The sequence below is a fragment of the Urocitellus parryii genome, chromosome X (genome assembly GCF_045843805.1).
Source record: "Urocitellus parryii isolate mUroPar1 chromosome X, mUroPar1.hap1, whole genome shotgun sequence".
Lineage (NCBI taxonomy): Eukaryota > Metazoa > Chordata > Mammalia > Rodentia > Sciuridae > Urocitellus > Urocitellus parryii.
In genome coordinates, this window is record NC_135547.1 from 69,484,047 (window position 1) to 69,511,950 (window position 27,904).

A 27,904-nucleotide genomic window follows, 5' to 3' on the forward strand; every position below is an offset into this window, starting at 1 on the left:
ATGCCATTCCTTGATGTTACCTAGGAATGTTCACTGGATTATTATGCCCAAGATTGGTAGCAGTTAGGAGGTCACTGGAGACTAGTCCCACCAGTTCTTTGATATAATGAATCATTTTATTAGGTAAAACATGCACATGATATAAAGTTCAAAAAGATACAAAAGTGTCCCCACCTCTGTCCCTGCCCCATTACCACCTACATTCCCTGCTGAGACCTAACCAATGTGGCCAGTTTTTTGACTGTATGACAGAAATCTTTGAAAGTCATGAGCTTATTTATCTTGATATTTTAAATTACAAGAAAGAGATCAAAACAAAGAGGAGACTCGGTAAAGGAAACTAACTTAAGATCATGTGGGAAAGGGTCTGAGTTTGGGAATAAGAGAATATACTGAGTTGCTATTGGAAGGCTATTTCTCTCACTGACAAAACAGAAAATTAAACGAAAATTTCATGAAATGAAAATGAAAACAGAATTAAACCTCAACAAATAAAGTATTAGAATTAATCCATGCTGTCTGTTCTACATCCCCAGTGGACACTACAGGGTAATCCAGGACCCAGGACTGCAATATTTATTAATCTCTAAAGGATTTGGGAAAGTAACATAGGTTACTATGTTATTTTAGCCACTTATTAGAATGACGATTCTAATATCATGGCTTCCACCACCTACTCCTTGAGCAAATCAAGGACTGATGTTCTTCTTTGCCTTTATTTAGACTGTGATCTATAACTGTAATGCATGTTTCTAGCCCTGCCCTGTCAACCCCATTTTCAATGGCTTGAAAACTCCTACCTATCCTTCAAAATCCAATTTGAATGGCATTGCCAATGGTAGCTTACACAAATGAATTGGTGGGTTCCTTTGCTGTACTCTATTACGTGTTTCTTAATGTGTCTACATACCACTGCTATCCTTAATTATAAACAATTTGAGGGAAAATGCCTGACTCCTCTCTAGTGCCTAACACAGTGCCAAGATGGAGAAAGATGAGAGAAAATGACAAATTTTCATCATCATCATTGCCAATGTATCACCATCCTGAAGGACCAGCCTAAATGTATCTAGTTACTGGGCTAACAGCTTAACAACTTAATAAAAGCATTACATTTATGGAATATGGAAGATATGGGTTTAAATTCCAACTTTACCAATTACCAGCTTTGTGACCTTAAATAAGTCACTTTACTTCTCTGAGCATTAGTTTCCTCATCTATACAAAGATCAATAATTGGATTTTCCTCATGGGGTTTCTATAAGGATGAAATGTAATCATACGGAGCACATAGTGTACAACAAACACTTAAACGGTAGTCTTTACTATTAGGGCAGTGTAATTTTGAGTCCCTGTGAAGATCCTGACTGCTTGGACTCGGCAGTTTTCCCATAATACTCATTCTCCTAGCCACCATACAGCAGAAATGTTGTGTCAAGCCATTTCTGGGCTCTTGAATAGTACCACAGACTAGAAACATGCCAGAGTATGAATTTCTGTCATGGATCCAAGAGAAACTTCCATGAGAAGAGTGGTTCATTGCTCAGGATGAGAATTCGTTTGCTCCCAATTCCTAGGAGACCTCCAGTATAACATTCTATTTGTCATGGCATCAATGAAAACCCAGTGTAGAAATGTGAGTCTGACAAACAAAGTGAGTCCAAGATGGATAAAGTCAACTCTCTCCTTCCCTCTTAACCTGGCTTCTGACCCTAGCTCGGTCACTTGCTGGGTAAGTCACTTCCCTTCCTGGACTTCAGTTTTCCTAGCTGTAAAACAAAGCTATTGGATCAGGTGGTCTCTCCAGGCCTATCAGTTTAGATACTCCAAAGTTCTCTTTTCCTTCCCTTCCTACATGCTCCTCTACCCTTGGCAAACAATAAGTTCTTAAAAGAAAGAGTGGGGACTCACTGACCAAAAAAATAAGAGGATGCACTCTGTACAATAGGAGGTAGCCTGGGCTGGGGATGTGGCTCAAGTGGTAGCACGCTTGCCTGGCATGCGTGCGGCCCGGTATAGATCCTCAACACCACATACAAACAAAAGATGTTGTGTCTGCTGAAAACTAAAAAATAAAGAAAGAAAAAAAAAATAGGAGGTGGCCAGATTTTCAAGTTAAGAAGCAAAGCCCTGGTTTTTGACATTTAAGGCACTAAATGTGGGCCCAGGATTATGGGTGATGCCACTTCCTAAATGGTGAAGAAAGAGTGATACAAAGGGAAGAGACCCTCCCAAAGGAGGTGATAGTTTTAGAAGTCACCATGCCCCTGACAAGTAGCCAGGCCTGGCCCAGGATTTTGGTCAATCCAACTCACTTCATACAGTCCCACGAGAAAAAAAGGAAAAGCCAAGGGAAACATGAAACCTGCCCTTCAGTTGTACAACTTCCCCTCTATGCTATTTAGAGTCCAAGTGATGAGAAAGACTGTCACATCCACTCCCAAATGTCTAGGCAAAACCTTTAGTCCCTGTTATAATTTAGATGTGGTGTCCCCCAGAAACTCATGTATGAGACAATGCAAAAAGGTTTGAAAGGAAAAGCATGAAGTTATAGTCTTAACCTAATTAGTGAATTGACCCATGATGGGATTAACTGAGTGTTGACTGAAGGCAGGTGGGGTGTGGCTGGAGGAGGTGGTTAATTGGGGGCATGGCTATGGGGTATATATTTTGCATCTGGAAAGTAGAGACATCTCTCTCTCTACTTTCTGATCACCATGAGGGCTGCTTTCCTCTGCTACACTCTTCTGTCATGATGCTTAGCCTTACCTTGAGCCCCAAGAAATGGAGTCTGCTGTCTATGGATTGAGACCTCTGAAACCGTTAGCCCTTAAATAAACTTTTCCTCCTCTACAATTGTTTTTGGTCTGGTCCTTTAGTCAAAGCAGCAAAAAAGGTGACTAAAACAGTCCCCATGGACTGGAAGGAACATGTCAAAGTAGGAAATGGAATTAGCATTTGTTGAATCCCTGCTGTTTTCATGTAAGTACATGCAACTCTTAGAGCAACTTCAGAAAAGTAGGGTGGAAATTGCCTGCCCAGCTGTAAAAATGCAAACAGGATTTGTGTTTCAGAAGCTATGGATATCTTATTTTCTCAAGAAAGCCTTGTCAAGAAAATAAGTATCTAAATGTGATTCCTCTGCTGACAGAGACAGGCTCTAAATGTCTATATAGAGCACAATGATAAGGACGAGCTTGAGTAGAATCAACTAAGTGGTAGAGTTCAGAGATAAGTAGCCATGATGCAGATAAGTGAAAGAAAGAAGCTTCTCTTCAGAAACAAAGCAGCAGAGAAAGAGGTTAAGTGATAAATTGAGGCGTTGACAGGGAAGATGGGGGCATAGAAGGTACACAAGGGTTTAGGGAGAAGCGGGACCTTGAAGGAGAAAGAAGATCATAGCTAAATGATGGGGAACTTGGAGGGGACCAGGTGATAAGAAAGAAAAGGAAAGAGTTTGGGGGTTACAGAAGAGGGAAAAAAAGAGGTGACTTGGGCTATAGGAAAAGAAGGAATTCATACACAAAACTGACGGCTCAATAATGGGAAAGAAAAAAATCTAAATGTCAGGCAAAAGAGACAGTGGCTTAGAAGGTAGTTAAAATAAGCAAGGTATTAAGGAATTAAAGGGCTGGATACGGGCTAATGATGAAGGGATTCCTAAATGAAGTGACCAGAAGTACATGAAGGGTAAAATGAACTGTGGGAGCTTGATCTGGGGAGCCTGTTAATTAAGGTACAAATCTAGATTATACCTGGAAGGCATAGAACTATAAACTTTTTTAAACTGTAAACTCTTTTAGAAAAATAAAAGAAGAAAATCTTGAGAATATAGTTTGTTAAGGAGTTACACATGCTGATAAAAGCACCATACATAAAAAGAAAAATCAACAAAGTGAACCCTATTGAAATGTAAACATTTTGCTCTGTGAAAACCCATGTGAAGTTGATGAAAAGGCAAGCCACAGACCTGGGAGAAAATACTTTGAAATGTCATATCTGACAAAATACCAATATCTAAAATATATAAAAATTCTCAATACTTAATAGTAAAAAAACAATCCAGGGCTGGGGTTCTGGCTCAGCAGTAGAGCGCTCACCTCACATGTATGAGACCCTGGGTTCGGTCCTCAGCACCACATAAAAATAAACAAACAAAATAAAGATATTGTGCCCATTTATAAATAATTTTTTTTAAAAAAACCAATCCAGTAGGAAAATAGGAAAAAAGATATGAATAGACTAAATTAGCTTTCCTCTGCTGAGACAAAATACCTGAGAGTATCAATTTAAAGGAGGAAAGATTTATTTTAGCTCATGGTGTCAGAGATTTCAGCCCTTGGGTGGTGGTTCCCATTGCTATGGGCCTGTGATGAGAAGGTCATGGTAGAAGGTTATGGCAAGAAAGTTTCTCACCTCAGCGTAATCAGAAAGCAGAGAAAGAGAATGAGGAAAAGGGAGGCGGCAAATAAACTCTTCAAAGGCATGCCCTTTCCCCAAACCCCAGCCCTGTGACCTTCTTCCTCCAAATAAGCCCCATATATTAATGTTTCCACCACCTCCCATCTGTGCCATCAGCAGGGGACCAAGCCTTTATCACACAGCCTTCAGAGAAGGCATACATTTCTCCAAAGTTGATGTCCAGATGACCAATAAGTGCATGAAAGGATATTCAACACCATCAGACATTAGATAAATTCAAATTAAAATCAAAATGAGATGTCACTATTATAATATATTATATTCTATTATATATAATATATATTATATATTAATATATAATTAAAATATAATATTATTAATTATAATTATAATTATTAATATATAATAATATAGATTCTATTATATAATCTATTATATTCTAACATCTATTATAATGGTTAGAATAAAAAATAGTGACAATATCAAATATTGGTATAAATGCTTAAAACTGGATTACTCATGCAATGAAACATGACACATAATTTGCTGGTGGGAAAGCAAATGGCATACCACCCTGGGAAACAGTTTGGCAATTTCTTACAAAATCAAAATTAAGCATGCAATTATCACACCACTTAGCAAATGTAATCTTAGAAGTTTACTTCTGAAAAATCAAAACTTATGTTCATCCAATAACCTATTCATAAATTTATATAACAGCTTTATTCATGATAGCCCTAAACTGGACATACCCCTAATGTCCTTCAATAGGTGAATGGTTTACTGTAGGACATTAATACCATGGAAAACTGTATAAGGCATAAAATGGAATGGGCTATTGATACATGCAACAACTTAGATAGACATCAAGGGAGTTAGGATGAGTTAAACAAAAAAGCCAGCCTCAAAAGATCATATACTGTATAATTCCCTTTTATGTAACATTCTTACAAAAGCAGAATTTTAGAAATCAAGAGTGGATTAATGTTATACAAGGGTTGGAAGAGATGGTGAGAGACAGGTGAGGATGGCTATAAAAGGGCAACAGAATAAATACTTTTGGTGGTGCAATTGTTCAGAACCTTCACCGAGGTGGAAGATACATGAATCTATGTGTAGGATAAAGCTGAAAAAAACTAAACACATCCAAAAAAGTTAGTAAAACTTGGGAAACTGAATAAGATTGGTGGGTTCTATTAATGTCAGTAACCTGACTGTGACATGGTATTATAGTTTTACAAACTGTTATCATTGGGAAAATTGGGCAAAGATGCTTGGGAATTCTCTATATTATTTCTTACAAATGTATGTGAATCTACAATTATCTCATTTTATATTTTCAACTTAAAGAAAAAGAAAGAAATTATAAGTGATATCATGATCCAAGTAGCAGTGGAACCCATACATGAGGATAAGTTTGAGTAGCCATGTACTTAGTGGGGAGTAGGGTCTGCTAGGAGTGCAGAGCAGGGCTAACAGAATCCAACAGCTAGGTATGAGTTATATCACACCTGGGTAGAGACAAAAAATTTGGACAGCAAGGTGTTAAATGGGAGTCTCTTTGGTGTTCACATCCTCATTGCCCATAGTCCCCAAACGGGCACCTGAGCCACACAGGCGACTGTAGGATTGACTTCAATCAGGCCATAACCAGGGACTATGAAAATATTCCCATAAGACCTATGAATGTGACAGTCTGATCAGACAAGTTAGCAACACTCAGACATGACAACTGAGATGTTCTACATATATTAAAATGGCTTGCCTGTCCTAGAGTACTGAAAGGCTTCTCTTTCTGCCTTTCAGCATGAATCTGAAAATCCAGAAACAAATTATCACAAACTAAGTGGCTTTGAATGAAACAAATTATCTTTTAGTTCTAAAGAAAAGAAATACAAAATGAGTCTAACTTAACTAAAATCAAGGTGTGCTCCTTTAGGAACACTGGGCATACTACCGGTGGCTCTAGGGGAGGATCTGTCTGTCTTTTGCAATTCTTTTCAGATGCCTGAATTCCTTGTTTAACGGCACTTCTTCCATTTTCACAGTCAGCAGAGTAGTACCTTCCAACATCTCTGATTCTTCTGCCTCAGTCTATCACATCTTTCTTTATCTCTGCTGCCCCTCCTTTCCTTTTTAAGGAGCCTTATGATTATGACAGCTGCACCTAGATAATCCTGAATAATCTCACAATCTCAAAATCCTTAAATTTAGTACATATACAATGTTACTTTTGCCATATAAATTAACACATTTACATGTTCCAGAGGTGATGACAAAGATTTCTTTGGGTGTCCATTATTCTTCCTACCACAGAGGTGAAACGAGGCACAGTACTGAGACTTTCTTCAAAGCTGATTGTGATACATGGAAGAAGGGTAAAATGATGAACACCAGGTCCTGGTATGAGCAAAGGAGAGAGAATTTCAAGAGAAGAAGCTGATTTTCACCTTTCCCAGGCTTTCTAGTTTAAAGAATTATGGGCTTTAAATACTCAGCTAGAGCATAGCATATGACAGGTGCTCAATCAATGGCCCTGTATCCTTACTTGGAAGCTCCTCCAAGGCTTCTCTAGTTTATATAATTACTGGGCTTCCAGAGGTCTTCAAGATCTAGCTCAAAAATTATGCCCTCTCTATGAAATTTCCTATGATTCTTCTGTTCTTCCCCACTTAGTAGTCAGATATAACTCATCATCTGGGGTTTTGTAGCACACTATAGACCATATAGACCTATATTTAGGTACTCTAAAATTTTGCTTCTAAATCAACAGGCAATGAAGGGATTTGCTGTGCTGGCTGGGGCGACTGATCTGACTATCACAGGGAAATTTGCAAACCCCACAATGGAAATATGGAGAAATATGTCTGAAATATAGGGGATCCCTTAAGGTATCTCTTGACATTACCATACTCTGTGACTAAGGTCAATGGAAAATTCAATCTAGGCAGGAACACTGATGACACAGACCCTTCAGTAGTGCATGTTTGGGTGACCCTTCCGGGTCAAGAACCATGACTTGGCCAAGGTGCTTGTTGTAGGGAAAGGGAGTACCGTATAGGTAGTGGATGATGGTAGTTAGAAATACCATCTACAACTACATGACCAGTGACAGAGAACTGTATTTGTCATGAGTATCTCCTCAATTTGTTATAAAACATTTGAGTGTGAGTGGGTAGCAAATATCTTTGTGTTCTTCCCCCTCTTATCCCCCTATCATGTAATAGATGATGTACTAACGTTATATCATGGCATTTAAGTATAGTCAACTTTATATCATAGTATATAAGGTATGAGAGATATCAAGGAGAAGAGTAAACATTATCCAAATCTTTGTATGCTCCTCTGGGTAAAGCTTTAATGCATTTTCAATTGTACACAGAACAGTTGAACCATGTTAGGTGGAAGTATGTACACACTTTTGTCTTTATTTGGAGATACGTATGGGTACCAAATTGACAAGGTGTGGACTTGTGAGAGTTAATTTTACGTGTCAACTTAACTGGGTGTATTAGTCAGGGTTCTCTAAAGGAAGAGAATCAGCAGGAAGTATAATTATAAAAAGGGGATTTATTAGGTTGGCTTACATGACCAGAAGCTGGATAGTCCACAATGGCCATCTGCAGGCTGAGAGCTGGAAGAACCAGTAGCTGTGAAATCCAAGAAACTGAAGCCTCAGAACAAGAGGGATCAAGAGTGCTACACTAGTTCAAGACTGAAGGCTTCTGGGGAATCACTGGCAAAGTCCACTTTGGAAGAGTGAAGAAGTGAGAGTCTCATATCCTCAGACAATCGCAGTACCAATCAAGAATTGGTTTAAGAAAAATCGAGCTTTCATCTGCTGCTATTTCCTTGTTCTTCCAACTTTTATTCAATCCAAGCCATCATCCTATTGGACAGTGCTGCCCATGCTTAGTAAGGGTCTCCATTGCAGTTGGCTATCCCATGGGCCAATCATTCCTAGACATACTCTCACTGACACACCCATAAGCCTCTTAATTGTCAGCATCTCTTAACCCAATCAAGTTGACAATTCAAATTAACCATTTCACTGGGCTACAGGTTACCCAGCCACTTGGCCAAAGTTTTTGGATGAGAGTAACATTTTAATCAGTACAGCAGATTGCTCTTCATAATATGGGTGTACCTCAACCAATCAGCTTAAGATCTAAATAGATCTATCCTCCCCAAAACTACAATTCTTCCATCTATTGGCGAGTTCATCTGGAATATTAGCTCATCCTGCCTCACAGCCTACAAATTGGAACATCAGTCCTTCCTGCATGTCCATTCTGCTTATTGGACTTGTCAGTCTCCATAATCACATGATTTAATTTGGTTATGTTTCTCTGGAGAACATTGAATAATACAGATTGGAAAGGAGACACTGATTTCAGGTTGGAGGAATCTATGCCTTTACCCCCTACTAGAACAGGCAGGGGCTGGGTAATATTCCTACCTCTATACTGAGAATTAAGCCACAGGACCTCAAACAAAGTGAACATTTGAGTAGTATTTATCAAGTATATGAGAATCAATTAATTGACTAATCAATCAATCACAAGTATAACCTTTGTCTTCAGAGAGTTCTACATTTAGGCAAGGCCCCATACATGTCTTTAGCCTCAATAAAGAGAAAGTAGAACATGGGTATAATTCTGGAACCTCAATGAATTTCTACTGGCTATGACACTTTAAGTGGCCCTGCTGGTCACAGTGTAGGAAACAGTTCATCAAAAATAGTCCAGCACTATCTAAATAGTTTAGATAGATCTATACAAAATAGCCATTGTCTACCCAAATTTAAATACTATTTGTTTCAGGAGTCATATTAAATGAAAAAGTGTTTTTAATATATATTTATTTGTACATATTTATGGAGTTTACTTTGACAATTTGATACAGGAAATAAATTTTAGAAGTCATGTACTTCGTTTTTGATTTATAAATAAAGTTGTTCCCAAAGAAATTTCAAAGAACAGCAAGAAGGATGACCCAAGGACCTGCTTCAGTCACATTACTGCAGTATCAATACTCATATTCAAAAAGTTCTAAACCAACCTCTTCCTAAATATAACAAGAACAAATGTTCACTGGATACATACCACATAATAGATTATTTGCTTAGATATTCATATATACTAATTAATTTAACCCTCAGAATAGCCCTATGAAGAAGGTATTATTTTTGTCCCTATTTTACTGAATGAGAAAGTGAGACTCATAAAAGTTAACTTGTCCAAGGTCATAGAGGTAATAAATAGCAGATTTAACATTCACATACTGGCTGTCTGGCTCTAGAGGCCCTACCCCTAACCATTATGTTGTTCTACGCCTGTTACTATACATAAGCTACTTTGTGTAAAGAACAAGTACCAAACTTATGCAGAAACTTGGCTTTCTCAATCTTGGATTCCTAAGTGAGGCATATTTTTTTCTATTAGGGAGAAATATAAGGGGGCTAACAATGGCACAATATGGCACACAAAGCCATATTGGAGTCCAAGGCTAAAGGGAAGTTTGGCAATACTGATCTCATTTTATTTAAAATTTTACTATGTTGTTAATGGTGGATTTTCATATTCATTAATTTTGATTTTAAAATATTATATTTAAATACTATTAATCCTGATTCTTGAGTGTTTTTTAGTACCCCCTTAAATTTTGCCCCTAAGTCAAGTGCCTCACTTGACTCTACTTAGTCACAACATAGCCTGAGGGGGAAAGAAGAAGAAAGTCCTAGATCACTTTGTTCTGTCCCACAGTGTTCTTTTTTAAAATATTTATTTATTTGTAGGTAAACACACAGTATCTTTATTTGTTCTTATGTGGTGCTGAGGATCGAACCCAGTGCCTCACATATGTGACGCAAGTACTTTACCACTGAGCTACAGCCCCAGTCCCCATATTGTTCTTGTTATGAAACTGTAGCACTTGCTTGCTGAGCAACCTAGACAATGTTGAGGCCTGGTTCTATAAGAACAACTACAGGGACTTCTTATTTAGCCACCAGAATACACCTTTTGAAAGGACAGAAAGAACCTGTAAGGGTATCCAGTTAAACTTTCTTATAATCAGATTAGTAAACTTGATTTCTTCACACAAAACTAAGCAGATTAAAGTCCTTAGTCCCTCTAAGACTCAAGCAAGGTAGGGAAGAAAATAGTACCCAAATTACCCTGGACCAAGACTATATTCCAGGACTCCTGACTCTCCATTCAGAAATCTTTCTAGACTTTCTGGCAGAAGGGGACTTTGGTTCCCTGTTCCAGCCAAGTTGAAGATGAAAACCCCTATATTTCTGATTCCAGAACCTAATTTCTGAGCTCTATGCTAAGTGGTTGAAAAAGAAAAATATCTCCTTCAGGGAAGGCTCAGGCCTGTGGGAGAGATTTATCTAGTTCTAAAGACATAGTGAGATGCAGAAATGCTGGCAGTTTAACAGTTTTATGACAAATATACTCATAGCCTTGAGATCCCCACCATCTAAGGTCTCCATAATATGTAGCCAAGGATGGGACTGAGCCTCTACTGCTTCTTTCCTCTTAGGAAAAAAAAAGTCATGCATTGTCTTTCAGGTCCCTGGGATAACATCTCTTTGCTATCTAAACAAGGAAATAAAAGCAATCCTCAAAATGAACATTTTTCAACCCAAACATTCTTGAAATTCCCAAAACCTCAGGGCTTAACAAGATAATTACCACACTGGCACTCACTTAAACTTTCCAACTAAGTTAAGATCAAGGATATCAAGTCCAAGAGGACTCCTGACCTTTGAGGATCCTTTGAGATTTTAACAGATATCTACCAACTCATGCTTCCATCTTTCCATTCTCCAAGCCCAGTGTGCTACTTCTTCACATATTTTCCTTCTCTTGGCCTGGAAAAAGACATCCAGTGCTGTCCCTTTAACTTCTACCACCTATTTCAGAACACCTGATCATTGTTCTAAAAACACCTACTCTGGAATTCAGTATCTGGTCTCTTTCTTTGACTTCTCCAAACAGAACTAAGCACTTCTTAGTCCTGGATTGAAGCATTTTTCTTCAAATGTATCTCATTGCTCTAATTCTTCATTGGTTTATGGGTCTCCTCTGATTAGACTGTGAAAACTTTGAGAGCATAGACTTTTAAAATTTTGCATGCAGCATAGATTCTGAAATGGAATCACTGTTTTCTGAATGAATGAATGGATAAGTGAATGAACAAACAAATATTTTGTCTGACTTATAGAAAATTATTTCACTTCCCATAGGTTGCAAGATTCAAAACAGGGATCATTTTGCCTACACAGGTTTTGAAGACAAACTAATTATGGGCGTAATTATAAAGATAAAGAGACGATCTGTGATTGCCAGGGAGTAGAGGGGAATGAACAGGCTACAAAGTGACATGAGGGAATTTGTGGAGGTGATGAAAATGTTCCATATCACAACTGTGTTGGTGATTGCATAACTATACACATTTCTAAAAAATGTATCAAATAGTATACTTAAACTTGGTGAGTTTAGTATATGTAAATTACATGGTAATAAAGCTGTCTCAAAATGGTCTGAATTTCCAAGACAAAAAGAGCTTTGAAATCTAAATCTATCAATGTAATCCAGGTGGCTGTTATAAAAAGAACATGGACCTGAGAGTTCAGACACAATGTTCCAATTCTGGTTCTACCAACAGTTATCTAGGTGATCTTAAATAAGATCTTTTAGTTTTTCTGAGACATCTCTTCTGCCTCACTGAGATAGTAGGTGTGGATGCACTTTGAAAAGTTCATCACTTATTATGATCAGAATATCTACCATGAACAGTCAAATTTCAATGAGATCCAGAGACTTTATTGCCTAAAACTTAGGAACAAGGAAAAATAACTAGATCCTGAATCTCAAGGCTCACACTTGCCAACTCCTATAAACCAATTTCTCCTCATCATCTGATTAATAAACTTCCTTTTGAAAATGTTTTCTTAGAATGGCCTTGGGGAAAAGAGGAGGCTGGCTAATTTTAACTACTGGGAGAAAGTGTGGCTGGCTTTTTGACAGGTGACACGTAAGGACTGCACAAGGGAAAAGAACTGAGGGGAAGCCCAAAACAGCAGCTTTCTTCTTTCAGACTGCTGGAGATCTGAGTGCTGATCTCACCTCCAGAGTGTTCCCATCAAAGCTCCCTGATTTGGTAAGGTGGGGGACTGCCACAGCAGGTTTTCCTGATAAGATCATCAACTGATGCCTACCTGTCAAGGCCAAAGCCAATAAATATGTGTCCCTAAAAAGTTGGCAAATATTAGGAGTGGTAGGGGTAGAATATGGATAGATCCATACGCTTTTAAACCTACTGTAGATACCCTGCCATTTTCCCTAATTGTGCCATGGAATGGGCATCAAGCCACTGGCTTGGGGCCACAAGAAATTATAAACTGCCTCTGATATAAATTTATTTCCTTCCAGCCTCACTTCATTACATGGAAAATGGAAGTAACATAGTATTTCCATGATGGCTGTGATAATTAAAAGACATTATATGTGCAAAAGTACTCTCTTAACTGTAAAGTATACAGACATGAAAAGAGTGGCTCCCTTTCATTCCTAGAACTGTTTATAAGAGATCAGCTTGAAATGACTCTTCCCAGGGGATAGGGATATATTATATAGCTCCTGCTGTCTGAAAAGGCCATCTCCTTTTGCTCTATTTCAACCTTCCCATCTTTCAGAACCCAGCTCAAATTCCACCTTATAAAAAGTCTTGAATATCACATAACTAGATTTTATTTTTTACAATTACCTTGGCTCAATCCCTTGAAAAACTGTTTTGCTTACAATTCTGAATTTTTGGGGATCATGAAAGACAGCACAGATAAAAGCCTTGCCTTTTGATTTAGGATTATACAGTGAGTTCGGTTCCTGGCTATACTACTTACTAGTAAGATGCCCCTCTTTGAGCCTCAGAATTTTCATCTACAAAATAGGGGTGAGATTAATTGACAGCACTGCCATGAGGTCAAATGAAACATTGAATTTGAAATAATTTTTCAAATGCCACAGAGATATGAACTATTATTATTACTAGTATTATTTTTACTTTTTATAGAATTATAGTAATATTATATTACACATAATTACATATGACACATATACTTTTATTATATTAGTAATAACAATATTACTATAGGGCTGATAAGGGCTACAAAACTGTTTCTTAACAGTTATAGTCTTTTTGGTAGCCCCCTAAACCACTGGATATTTTATCTTACTGGAAACACTTCCTTGGATTTTACCTCTAGGGGTCTTACAAAGGTTGGCTTACCTTGGGAAAGAATATTATCACAAATGCCTAATTGCCATCTTTGAACATACAGAAATTTCTAATTAAGAGGAAGCCGATCATTTGTTCTCTGACTGAAAAAAAAAGCCCAGCAGGATGTAGCTCAGTGGTAAAGCTCCCCTGGGTTCAATCCCCAGTACAAAAAAAGCCTAAAATAAAGACATGGCTAAAATGTAAACAGGTGTACAGAAGAGTCTGTTGGTGTCCTTTGTCATGAGAGGAGTGGACCAGCCTAACTCTGGACCAAGTGAATTAAGTGGGAAGGCTAGGAAAAGGGAAACTCAGCAGAGGGAAGATAATGAGAGAAAGAATCCAAAACCATGAAAGATTTCCTGTGGGCCTCACTTTGCAACTCTTAAACTACAACAGAAAAACCAACAAACTTCAATTTCATGACACATATCCCTGGCCAAGATATCTAAATGTGTGCTGTCATGAAACAGGCCTAAACTGCTGTGAATCTATTTCTGAGAGGGCATATTCAAATTGGAGGGCAGTGGTAGTGAAAGTTAAGCCACCAGGCCAGACACCTCTGAAAGCTGCATTCACCGGTATTATTGCTCACCAGGACTTAGCCATAGAAATATAACCTATGTGCCCAAACACATGCTCCCAGATATACTGACTATGCAAAAATAAAGACTCATAGGAAAACAGGCATTCATAGACATCTTCAAGGAAAAACATGCAAGTGAAAAGGTCTACAGAATCAAACACTTACAAAAAGGCAGCACATGTCAAAACACCCAAAGATAAAATCTGACAAAAAGGAGTGTGTGTGTTTATGTATGTATGTATATACATATACATATACATATATAGACATAAAGATACATCGATAGATAGAAGCAGCAGAGGGTAAAGTTAAGAAAGAACACATTGTAGTCATACTGAAAGACACCCACACATGCACCAAAGAAGCATTTAACAGGCATGAAATGTACAAAGACACACAGAGAGGCATATGTGGACAGACAGATATATTCACAGTTATAGCAAGAAAGCTACAAATGTCCATATAGTGCCCAACAGGCACAGGTATAAAGAATCCTGCTAACACTGAAATCCTAAGTGCCAGTTTTTTATGTCTGTATTTATGACAAGGAATACCTATGGATATGTCACCAGTTAGCGCTGAAGATGATCATGAACCTAAAGGATATAATAAAAGCAAACCAAAGTACCCAGGGTTTAAAATGTAACAGTTCCCCCATCTGCTACAGCAAAGGCAGCCAAAGACAACAGAAGCAGCAAGCTGCATGGAAACCACAAAAAAGTCCTTGATTATTATCATGCAAAAATTAATCCCAGGGGAAAAAGTTCAATGTTTCCATCTTTTATATAGCCATAAAATATCTCCAAACCCCATTTATAAATTTCTTCCATTACACATGCTAGAAGCACCAATACATGTAATATGTGCAGAGAAAAGGAAGCTTAGAGGAACTAAGGTACTAAGAAAGGGGTCTTACTTCATTTATTGGCTTGTTTCCTGGTCTCTGCAGCTTCCAGTATCCACCAATTTTCTTGCAGATTTCTAGAGTCTTGGAGCCCTGGTCCAAGTTACCTGTGGTAAGAGAGTGCTCTTTAGACTGAGTCGAGACCCCAGCTCCTTTTGGGGAGCCCTGACTGTTGGTCACTTTTGCCCATCTTTCAGACCCACCAGCATTAGGGCTTAAGGGGGAAGGAAGGTAAGGGTATGCTCATGTAAATTTAGTGATAGAAAGTTAGCTGAAAGTTCTCAATTGAAAACCAGTATCTGAAGTACCCTAGACCTACTTAAATTGCTCTTGGGAAAAGAAAAACCTCAAGCTCTTTGGAATTATAAAGAAAGAATTCCAGTTCTGGACAATTTTCATGTAACCTTGAAGTCTTAGGTTACATGTATAGCCTGGTTAATTAAAGTACACAATAGCTCAAATTTCTTGCCTCTCCCAACACTTCCCCAGAACAACATAAATAGTTTCAAATTTTCATCCGTTTCTGTAGCCCACCCCTTAAGAGGAAATGTGAGCAGTGGATGTGTCCAAAAACCAGGGAGTAGGAGGATAAACCAAGCATATATCTAATCAGATGCAATTAGTAAGTGAAATCTGTGTTCTCAGAGCAGCCAAACAGCACTGCTTCCATTTCCAGTATGAGGATACTGAGGTTCTCAAAAAGGGGTTTGTTATAATTCACTACATAGAAGTATCTACAGAAACCCAATAATAGACCTCAAGTCTCCTGACACCTGGTTCAGTTATCAAACATGATTAAATTGGTACTACTATCATAGAAATATTCAAATAAGTAAACAAACATAAGTTTCTTCTTACCTGCTCAGAAACCAGTGTTTTGCTTAAAAATTCTTCTAATTGTTCCAGGGTTATTCATTCAAATGGTGTTAGGTTCTTCCAGTTGTACCCTACAACTCTCTAGATCAATACCAACCCAGAGCCAACCCTACTGAGAAGGGCAGGGTCTCAGGGAGAAATGATTTGAATGTTACTTCCAAAACAGGATTCTGAGTCAGCCCAGCCTCAAGTGGTTTGAGCAGAGCTCCGCCAATATGTGGGGTGATGTGTGTGGGTATGCTTACAGTAGGACTGTTTCTGATATTCTGGGTTTTTTTTCCAAATACAAGAACCCCTCATTTAATGAGGAAAACAAATCTTGATTCCTAATAGTGGCATCTATAGGTATTTAAAGACAATGCAGAGTACCTGGATAGATAAAAGACATATCCCTACCTCTAATTGTTTTATTGTATTGCCAAAATTATAATTTCAGGCTAGTTGTATAGCACCTCACCTCATAAGGCCTTTCATGTTTGTTAGCCCTTTTAATCCTCACAGCTTTGCTTGTAAGATCCAAATGATTATCCCAAGTTGCATATAAGAATACTGACATTCATATATACACAATGGAATATTACTCAGCAATAAAAGAGAATAAAATCATGGCATTTGCAGGTAAATGGATGGAATTAGAGAAGGTAATGCTAAGTGAAGGAATTAGAGAAGGTAATGCCAATCCCCCAAAAAACAAATACCAAATGTTTTCTTTGATATAAGGAGGCTGATTTGTAGTGGGATAGAGAGCGGAATGGGAGGAATAGACGAACTCTAGATAGGGCAGAGGGGTTGGAGAGGATGGGAGGGGGCATGGGATTATTAATCATGGTGGAATGTGATAACCATTATTATCCAAAGTACAGATATGAAGATACAAATTTGTGTGAATATACTGTGTATACAACCAGAGATATGAAAAATTGTGCTCTGTATAAGAATTGTAATGCATTCTGCTGTCATATATTAAATAAAAATAAATTTTTAAAAAGGATAAAAAAAGAATACTGATGTTCTTTTGGTGAAAGTTTTCCAGGCCTTTTTCTATATATGTAAATACATTTTATTTTTCCCCTCAAAATAAAATTAGGCTTATATTTTAAAAAAGAATACTGATGCTCAAAGAAGTATAATGACTTATTCCAGGTAACACAGGTATTAAGTAGCAGAAGCAAAATTCAAATCTAAGTATATCTCATTTCCAAACTGTTGCTCTTTCCATCACTCTAAGTTGTCAGGAAACAAAATCCACTGACTTTCCAATCTTGATCAATAAATGTCTGTTGAATGTGCAAAAGAGTGAGTAAAATAATGAATGAGAGGGAGAAGCTCATGTAGTAAAATCCAGGTTGAGCTCCATAGTGGTGTATGTATGTATATGGAAAAAAAAATTAGGCACATGATGGACAGTGGAGAAAAGAAGCAACCTGCCATCACTGAGCACTTTTGCATGCTAGGAACTGTGCTGCAGCATTCACACATTCATAAATTCTATTTCATTCAGTGCTCACAACACTCCTGTGAGACAGATGTTATTCAGTATCCCACTCCCCAGATGGGGAAACTGAGGACTAGAGATCTTATGCACGTTTACTAAGGTGGCAGAGCAAAAATTTGACACTGGATCTATCCAAATCCAAAGTTGATCCTCTTTCTATTATAATGGTCTGCTCTGGCAACCTCCAGGTTAGAATCTTAGAGGGAAGTGTTGGTAAGAGTGTATGTGAAGGCAGATGGAAGTGCAGAAATCCAGCAGTAAAAAATGAAATGAAGTTCTTCAGGTCCTGAGCAAGATAGAAGTAAATCAAATACTAATCACGATCTGAATGTGGTCCTCGGATCCTATCACTAGTAGAATCAGAGACAGAAGAGGAACTGGATGACAACCAGCTTCCTAAATGGGGTCCTGATGTCACCCTGTTTCCCAGGGATATTTTTAGACTCAAGTGTCTAGTGGGGACCTTGAGAAGCAGAACTGTAATGTGGGAGCCATTTATATCCCAAAGGTGAGAGTGGCTGCTGAGGTGATGCCAAAACATAAACCAAAGTTGGGGATACATTTTCCCACCCTTGGCCTATAAATAAGCCCAGAGCAGTCACTATGGTAAGGACTATTAACCCTGATGAGCCCTCACCCTAAGGGGCTGTTATTTCTTTCTAACAATTAGGAGGCTTGTGTGGGAGTCTATCTGATGCACTTGGCAGTGGGGGCGGGGAGTTAGCAGCTGCTCAAAAGCCTCTAAATTGCCAGGGGGTGGGTCTGCTTCCTAAGAGAAAAGGAGAGAGGGGAGAAACAATTGTGACCAGTTCCTCTGCCATAGGCCCCCTGACCTGACTTCCTAGGGGATTATAGGAGACTCCTAGGTAGGAGACTTAGAAAATATGGCAGACATCTGCTGCTGACTTAATGGCTTATTTTATATCCACCACCTGCCGTTTCTTCACAGGAGCGGAAAGGGGTAGTAACTACACTGCAGGTGAGTTTGGGTGGAACCAGAGCCTTGACATCCCATATCTCACTCACACACACACACACACACATACATATATACACATACATAAATATATGCATGTATATGTGTATATATACACATACATATATGTATATATGTGTGTATATATATGCATATATATCCACACATGTGTGTATACATATATATATCTTTTTGAGGGGGATACAGGGATTGAATCCAGGTATCCCCCGCACATCCCCAGCCCATTTTTTACAAATATTTTTTTGTTGTTGATAGACCTTTATTTTTTATTTATTTATACGTGGTGCTGAGAATCAAACCCAGTGCCTCACACATGCCAGGCAAGTGCACTACCGCTGAGCCCCAGCCCCAGCTCCCCAAAGCCCTTTTTAAATTTTTTTATTTTGAGGGCTGGGGTTGTGGCTAAGTGGTGGCATGCATGCCTAGCATGCATGGGGCACTGGGTTCGATTCTCAGCACCATATACAAATAAATAAATAAATAAATTCCATCAACAAATAAAAATATTTTTTAAAAAATTTATTTTGAGACACAGTCTCTTGTTGCTTGGGGCTTCATTAAGTTGCTGAGGCTGGTCTGGAACTTGCAATCCTCCTGCCTTCGCCTCCCAAGTCACTGGGATTACAGGTATGCACCACTGGGCCTTGCCAAGTATTTAAGACTCCACACCAAAACTGGAGAAAAATATCATTTGTTCATGCTGGAAATTTAGGATACCAAAGCCCTCAGTCATAACTGACTCTGTGACCTTAGGCAGATCCCTTTACCTTTTGAGACTGTTTCTCCATCTGTAAAGCAAAAGGACCACTCAAACTCTTAGGACCTTTGTAGTTCTGAATGTGATTCCCAAGGGCTTTGAGCTAAAGCGCCACCCAAATGGGGATATTTGCATTTTAAAAGAAGAGCATGAAAGAGCTAACTCTATGCTGGGTTGTGGCTCAGTGGCAGAGTGCTTGCCTTGCACATGTGAGGCCCTGGGTTCAATCCTCAGCACCACATAAAAATAAATAAATAAAATAAAGATATTATGTGCATGTATAACTAGACAGATTTTTTTTTAAAGGCTAATTCTATAACAAGGCATGGCTAAATTATGAACTTCAGATGCTAATGAGAGGGCATAAAAGACATACCAGTGCAAAGCATCATGGGTCTCCTCCAGCCCACTTGGTCCAGCTCCACAGGGATACTCTGTGAGATGGGCAGAGAGTGGCATTTTTCCAAAAGGATTTTGAGTGGTGGAGTCCTTGGTGATGGTTCAGCTGGGGGAAATAAGGCCTGCAAAAAAACAAAAACAACAAAATAGAATTACTTAATAGAAGTGAGGAGCAAGCCAGCACTTGGCTTAAATGTCAGAGCTTCCATTTTGAAATGTCATTTGGTCCAGGCCCCAAATACAAGCAGGGTGAACATGTGCCATTAATAAATGCAAGCAAATACTCAAATACCAAGAGCTTAGAAGATACCAGGGAGTGGAAAAAATGAAAAACGAGCAACTCGTTTAAAGAAAATAACAGTCATTGTTTCTCTTTTCTAGGGCGTGTGTGTGTGTGTGTGTGTGTGTGTGTGTTTGGTTTATATTGAGATACAAGGAGTGAGGGTTCTGCATTTGCAAGACTTTATCATTTACTCATTGTAAGATGGGGGGGGCAAATGATTCATCTCTCTGAGTCTCACTTTCTTCCTTTGCATATAAGGAATAGTCAGATTATGTCCCTTTCAGAGTTGCAGGGATGAGGAAATTAGATAATACAAGTAAAGCACATAATAAAGTACTTTGTTAAAAACAAGTGTGTGTGCATGCACACACAAGAATGACAGAGACAGAGAGACAGAGAAATGCTCCCTTGCAAAAGCACATCTTAGCTAAGATCAAACCCAAGTCCTTCCACTCACCATCAACATAGCCTGCTGTCTTCATCCCAACTCCTTTTATTTTCCAAAATCTTGACCTCCAGGTAAAAAACATGGAAAGGAACCAAGATCTATGGCATCTCTGTGGTGTATCTGATACATATCAGAGACCCTGATAAATCATCCTATTTACCATACTATCTCATTATTCATAACTACTTCACAATGTAGACAGTAGCCCATTTTACAATCAGAAAACCAAGGTCATACAACTAATAAGTGATAAGTCTATCTGACTATAGTACTGCCATACTGTATTTCTAGACAACATGAAAATAACACCTTGGTGCCTACATCCTTCATTCCTCCCCAATGCTCCTAAGTCACTATGGAAACAGTAGAGGTTTCTTCCACCCGTGTCACTTATACATAAGAAGATTGGATATAAGTAGCAGTTAACAGTCTATATGACCCTTGGAAATTAGTTTAGCAATTGGGTCGAGACAAATTCTCAATTCAGTCCATTCTTGCAACAGTCACTAGGTCATACTGAAAACAGAGCTTCAGACAGTAGCTCTGTATGCATCCAATGGCATGGTCTCAGGGTTGATTTTAACCACTCCTCTTAATCCTAACTTATTTACTTTGCCTTCCAGACCCATAAACCATTAGAAAGTTTACAAATCAAAAAATCTAATCTCCCCACAATGAAACAGATGGGAGAAAAAAAACTGAAGCTCAGCAATGAAAGGGACTGGGCCCTTGAATTATTTTTATTATAGGTAGAAGTAAGAGGCTAACTATACAGTAGATTGTCAAACTATGTACTTTTACTGAGGCCCATACTAAATTAAGGAAAAGTTGGACCCATCCAGAATATATAGGAGTTGAAGGAAGGGAGGACAGAGGAAAAAGGCAAGAGTGGCTGGCAATTTGGTTGGCAAACCTAACTATTGTTTCTTTTACAGAGCACATATTGTGCTACCAGCTTAAAAATAGGCAGCAGGTAAGAGACTGAAGAAAGTGAACTTGATAATTCTCACAAAATTCCAGTATGAAGTAAGAGGCTATATAGAACCAGCACTGGCCAAAAGTCTAACTCCTTGTATTCTGCATCTACCACCAATTCATTCTGTATATCCTTAGACAGGCTCAGTCTTTTCATCTGTACAACGGAGACAGTAGCCACTGCCTTAACTACTTCTGAGCATGGATATGAGTATTATTTGTAGGCATAAGCTTAATAAAATGAGATAATGGTGATAAGACCAAAACAACACTGAAAGGGAGAGGAACACTGGGGCTTCAAATGAAATAATAGAATTAAAGGCATATAGTGTTTGATATAATATTCATGTTATAAATAGTATTTGATATACTAAGTATAATATTCTTTATTACCTAGAAAGGAAGCAGAAGGGACTTCTTATCTCCAGTAGAAAAATAAAGGAAACAAAATTACCATAGGTATATATATGACTACACCTATGGTGCAGCACTACATCATGTACAACCAGAGAAATGAAAAGTTGTGCTGCAATTCTGTATAATGAATCAAAATGCATTCTGCTGTCACATACCTAATTAAAATAAATAAATAAATTTAAAAAAATCAAAGTGGTTAAATGATTTATCAAAAGTCACATGTCTGGTAAAGTACAAGATCCAGGACTTACAACTAGGCTTTTTGACTCCAAGTCCAATGTTTTCTTTCTTTGTATGTCATGCCCTATCATCTGTAATATGAGAATAATGATAATAATATTTATAATTATATAAGTTTTACAAATCACTTTATGCACTGGAAAGAATTATGCAAAGTATAAAGTCATGTCTTATCATTCTTCCTCTTCCTCATATAATTTGTATTCTACTAATTCCCACTAAGGTGTTAGCTAATGATAGGCTTAAGTTATAGTCCTTTCCTGTGATATGTGCTTTTAATAGTGAACACAATAGCTAACATTTATTGTACAATGTCTCTTGACCACACACTGTTATAAGTACTCCTGTGTATTTACTCATTTCATCCTTAAAACAAGCCTATAGGGTAGATATTATTATCATCCCATTTCAAAACTAGTCCCTGACTCATAAGGTAGTTGTTTTGATAAAATTGAGTTCGTATATGTAAAATGCTGAGAACAGTGTCTGGGCACAAAACAAACACTGTGTAAATTCTAGCTATAATTAGTGGTATTACTCTCCCCATTTTCTACGTACATAGAGTGAGGCTTGGAGACCCTTAATGAGACCCATTCACAATCTCTGATATCTTTAAAGTGGATGATATTAGAGGAGGTGATGCAAATTGCAACTTATAGACACATAACCCATTAGAACTGGAAATGTGTCCCACCTCCTCTAACATCATTCACCTTAAAGCTGCAGTGATAGAGCTTACCACAGCCAAATCTGGGCCAAAACAGTCAGTTTCAGGAACTTCTAGCTCTGAAAGATTGGATGAGTACACCACAAAAATAAAAACACTCCAAAAGAAGCTAGCCAAAGCCCACTCACTGTTGCTCTGAGTAATGCAGAAGAGCCTGGGCCTTTATCAGGTTTTTTTTTTATAGTTACATTTTCATATAATAATGGAATGCAATGTGTGGGCATTGCTACTTTACAATGTATTGTTTTCATATCCAATATCCCAATTTAGCCTCACTAGAGACCTGAGAGATGCCTGAGGTGAGGATGAGAATTTTCAACTGGCAGAGAAAGCTGCTAAAACCCAGAGGGAAGGTAAGATTTGTGGCAGAGATGAGACTACAATTTTCATATCCTATTTGGCTCCCAGTTTCTGTGTGTCAGAGGAAATCCTTTCCCTTCCCTCAGACTCAGTGTAAATCGTCTGTAAAATGTATATCATCCGTAAAATGAACTGAATGAACCAGATGGTCAACAGGACCCCTGACCTACACCGATGTCCCTCACATTCACAGCTGTTTTGCTCCACTTTTGCAGTTTCACTGGGCTGGTTGTTGTTGTTGTTGTTGTTGGTTTTGTTTTTTCTTTGTACTGGGAACTGAATCCAGGGGTGCTTAACCACTCAGCAACATCCTTAGCCCTTTTCTGTATTTTATTTAGAGACAGGGTCTCACTGAGTTGCTTAATGTGCCTCACTTTTGCTGAGCCTGGCTTTGAACTTGCAATCCTCCTGCCTCAGCCTCCTAAACTGCTAGGATTATAGGCATGCACTACTGGCCTGGGTAGGCTGGTGTTTTAAACACCAAGGAAAGTTAGACAGTATCTCTGTGAAACCAGCAGAGGGCATAGGATGCCTGCAGAGAAGAGCCACTAGGAAACCACTAGGCAAAAAGGAGGTGACCAGTCTCTCACTGAACTTAAAGAGTTAATTACAAGTTTAGATTGCAGGCAAGAATCAGTGAAAAGATCGCCAGGAACTGTCTGATTCAAATTCACATTGTTCTGATGGGGAAACTGAGCTCCAGTGAGAGGAAGAAACTGGACTAAGGTCACAAAGCTGATCATGAGTAGAAATGAAATTAGAACCCAGTGTTACCTGATTTTCAGACACTATTATTTCAACAGTACCAATCAGCTTACTGCTATATGCTACTGTCTTGAATTCTTTTACAATTATTTATAATTTACCAAATTTCAGTAGTAGTAGTAGTAGTAGTAGTAGTGATTGCTACCACTTTGTAAATATCCACAAAGGGCATTGTACATAGTACTAGGCTGCATACTTTACATACACTGTTTTTTTTTTTTTCACAACAGCCCTTTAGGTAGGCAGTATTTAAACCTATTTCACAAATGAGAGGGCAACTCACATCCAATCCTTAGTAATTTTAAAGCCTGTACTTTTAAAGATCCCACAAGGCGTCTGCATCTAGCATATATGGCCCACTAGGAATGTGATTAGTCCATCTGTGACCCTCTTCTAGGTTATAGGTGACCCTGGACATGCAGTGCCCAACTGCAATTGTCAGCTAATGGAGTAACCGGGTATATTTATTTGCTTGCTTGTTTGATTGTTGGTCTTAAAACCACTGCAATAAAAATTACTTCCACAGTATAACTCCAATATTTATGTTTTATAGCTTACCATAACTGAAAAATATAGAAAGAGAATGCTTGTAAGCATATTAATGCCTTTCTCCAAAAAAACAGGACTATTGCTTCTGTCCTGATGGGGTCCAAATGCTCTAAAAGTGGGATGGGAGAGATGATAGAAACAGCTCTACAAAGGTAATCCATTTCACCCTACCATAATGAAGAATTCTAATTAACTATTCTTTAAAAAATAGTTTTGCCCTAAAATAATCTGGAGAAAGGATATCATGTCTCCTTATAAAAACATTCTTAAGGCTCAAAGTCAGATTTCCCTCTAGTGTTTATTCAACATTCCTTCCACAATAATTCTAGCATATTTATTTTTTCGTCCTTGAGTAGGGGTATGCTGAAGAGCTGCCTCTTACTACTCAAATTAAGTCCCCTGGAAACAACAGATAAAATACTTGATTTAAAGTCAAAAATAAGAACCTGGGGCTGGAGATGTAGCTCAGTGGTAGAGTGCATGACTTAGCATGCAGGAGGCTCTGAGTTTTATCACCAGCACATACACACACACAAAAAAATTAAGAACTCAAATTTAAACTCAAATTCTATCACAATCTGCATGACTGTGGATAAGTCACATTGAGCTCCAGTTTCCTCACTGGTAAAATGAGGATAGTCACACCTATTTCACAAGGTTAGTGTAAGAATTAAATGGAAACAATACATGACAGTATCCTGCCAGATACTGGATATGAAGTTCTTCTCAATGAATTATGGGAGAAGAATATAAATGAACTGTCCTTAGTTTATATTCTTCAGGTCAAATAATGTAGGGTGTTGTTACTAGAAAAGTACCTAAAGACACCAAGAGCAGCCTACTGCACTAATAAGGAAACTGAGATCCAGCAAGATGAAAGGATTTATCTCAATATAATATAGACAACAGAGCACAGAGCTAGGACACAAATGCAGATCTTCTGTCACAGCTCAGAGGCTCCCCTGGAGCCCAGTCTCTAGATCTACTTCCTGCAGGAGGGGAAGGGAAGGAAGAAGGTGGACAAAGCCAGGGAAATGTCTCACAACCTAAGAAAAATGGGAGAGCATGACTCCCTTAGACATAATTAAATGACCATGGCCACTTTCCTACTATTCTCAGGGCTTCAGGATCAGTCAAGTTCCCTGCACCTGACTGCTAGGAGCATTCCTTTCAGGACATCTCTGGCTGATGGTGGGATATGGGGTATGAGGTATGAGTTTAGCTGGCTTCTGGGGTCCCAAATATTTCAAATAGTTATTTGGAAAAGCCAGCCTTACCTGAGAATGACAAACTCCAGAGCAGGCCTTGGTGGCTTTGCCTTCTGCATCCCCTGCACCCATTTCCATCTCAAGCTTCTGGGGCTTCCTGGCCTGGCTGGACTCCTCTGGTTCCAAATTTTCCTCCTGCTCTTTCATTTCACTGGGCTTCTCCTCCAACTTCTCCATGACAGCCTCAGTGGTGAACCTCTTGGCATAGGCACCAAATTCAGGGGGCTCTCTGGAACTGTCCTCTTCCTTGAGGAAGCTGACCACCGTCTCTGTGTCTTCATCAAGCTCCTCAGAGGAGGAATGCTCCCTGGTGGAGGTATGGCAGTTGCTGTGGCAGTGGCCTTTCTGCTTCACTGGGTCATCCTGGAACTTGAAGACAGCTGAGGTCATAGAAGAGATGGCAGCATCACAGGGACCTGATAGAGCCTGACCAGGAATCTCCTCACCTTCAATGCTCATCTCAAAAGTGCATGAAGTGTGTGGGGCCTTCCGGTGATGGTGTCGGCACCTTCCCATAGCATTGCCCCACAGGTTGGATTCAGTGGTTTGGCAGGGCAGATCAAGTGGGAAGGAGACTTGGGAGGTAGTGCCTTCCAGGACGAAGCCATCGCTGCAGTAGGGTTCACGGTGGCGGCGGCCCAACTGTGGCTCTTCACGGGAGAATGACCGCCACTTGCGGGCTGCTTCAGCCATATTGTTGAAGAATTTGACAACGACACTGAATGGAGCCATCTTATCTCTGTGCTGGTGTCCAGGGCTCTCCTCATAGATGCCTTCTGTGTCTCCTTCCAAGGTGGAGCCCTCAATGGTGGTCTCAAGCCCCTGGATTCTGGTGTCTTCTACCCAGGCAGAAGGGGCCTCATGACTCCTGGGAGACATGTTTTTCAGGTAGCTTCTGCATTGTCTGTCACTACTGAAGTGCCCAGGAACCTCTTCCTCCTCCCAGAAATCTTCCTCCACTTGGATGCCAAAATCCTCAGAGGCTAGCACCTTCTGGTTTTCCCTCTTGGGTGCTTGCACAAGCCCCTGCACATCTTCAAGGAAAGGCTCCAACCCCTCAATGTGGCCTGCATAGGAATGGCGGAAGGGTTTTAGAGCATCCTCAATATTCCGTATCCTGTAGACACCTGTGGCTTCCTGTGGCTCCTGGACCTTGCTACTCCTAAGGGGAGTATTCTTAGAGGCCCCAGTAGAAGTCTTTGACCTCCTGAATGACTTCATTCGATCCATGAAGGTGACTTTGGATTTTACCTCTGATGGTCTGGAGATGTCTTCCAGCAAAATCATGGACTGAGGTCGCTTTCTCTGGCTGGAAGCTCCTTTTCTGCGACTCACAAAATTCCAGATCTTATTGACTTTTGTTTTCTTCTTGTTCCAACCACTCTCTTCCTTGGGACTCATGTCTCTCTGGATACACTGCTCAGATCCCTCTAGCTCCTCCAGCTTCACCTCCTTAGTCAAGCCTTCTACCTCAGGGGGGTCTGGGAAGACCTGAACCTGGCAGCCATTGGGCACCAGCTCTGAGAAGGAAGCAGTCCGGCAGATGCTGAGAGTCTCCATGGTCACAGCAGGAATGGGCCACCAAGGCACAGGGGGAGGGATGGCCAGTTATTTCCAGCTGAAGGAGAGAGAGGGAGAGGGAGAAGGAGAGGGAGGGGGGGAGAGGGAGGGGGAGGGAGGGGAAGGAAGAGGGAAAAGAAAGAGGGAGTGTGAGGGAAGGAGAAAGAATATTAATGAAGAAAGAGAGAGAGAGTGAGAGAGAGAGAGAAGTGCTAGGTTAGGCAAGGCTAAAAACAGGGTACTTTATAGATTTGTAATGATCAAATACATAGAACACACTTTATCACAACTGGAATGCCAAATCTTGAAGACCTTTACAAAGCAAGAACTCATTATTTTGGACCCACTAGTTTAAGATCTGGATCCAAGATTACAGTTTGTGTGTCAAGGAAAGCTTTGATTGCCATTTAAATACAAAAAAAAATTGAGAAGGGCATAACTTAAAGCTATTATTATCAGACTATGACAACTGAGGAAAATGCATTAAAAAGAAAACTAAAAGAGAGAAGGCTAAAAGGTACCTCAGAAATATGTGTGTTGATTCTCTCAATTTACAGGGAAGCACTTGAGATTCAGAAGACATATGTC

The 27,904-nt window shown here is 39.2% G+C and overlaps 1 protein-coding gene across 2 annotated transcripts in view; it reads right to left on the reverse strand.

Annotated features, from left to right (window-relative positions):
- Arhgef9 (Cdc42 guanine nucleotide exchange factor 9) overlaps positions 1 to 27,904 on the reverse strand; it is a 342,442-nt gene that overhangs the window by 220,802 nt on the left and 93,736 nt on the right. Inside the window, exons 1-3 of one of the 2 annotated variants that reach the window (XM_026412339.2) lie at positions 25,766 to 27,262; positions 19,702 to 19,846; positions 15,213 to 15,307 (exon numbers count right to left, since the gene is read on the reverse strand). In XM_026412339.2, the coding sequence (XP_026268124.1) occupies positions 15,213 to 15,307; positions 19,702 to 19,846; positions 25,766 to 27,157 (1,632 nt within the window). In that variant the 5' untranslated portion in view covers positions 27,158 to 27,262. Of the gene's footprint in view, positions 1 to 15,212; positions 15,308 to 19,701; positions 19,847 to 25,765; positions 27,263 to 27,904 lie in introns of those variants that run through there. The other variant, XM_026412344.2, reaches the window with a different exon arrangement.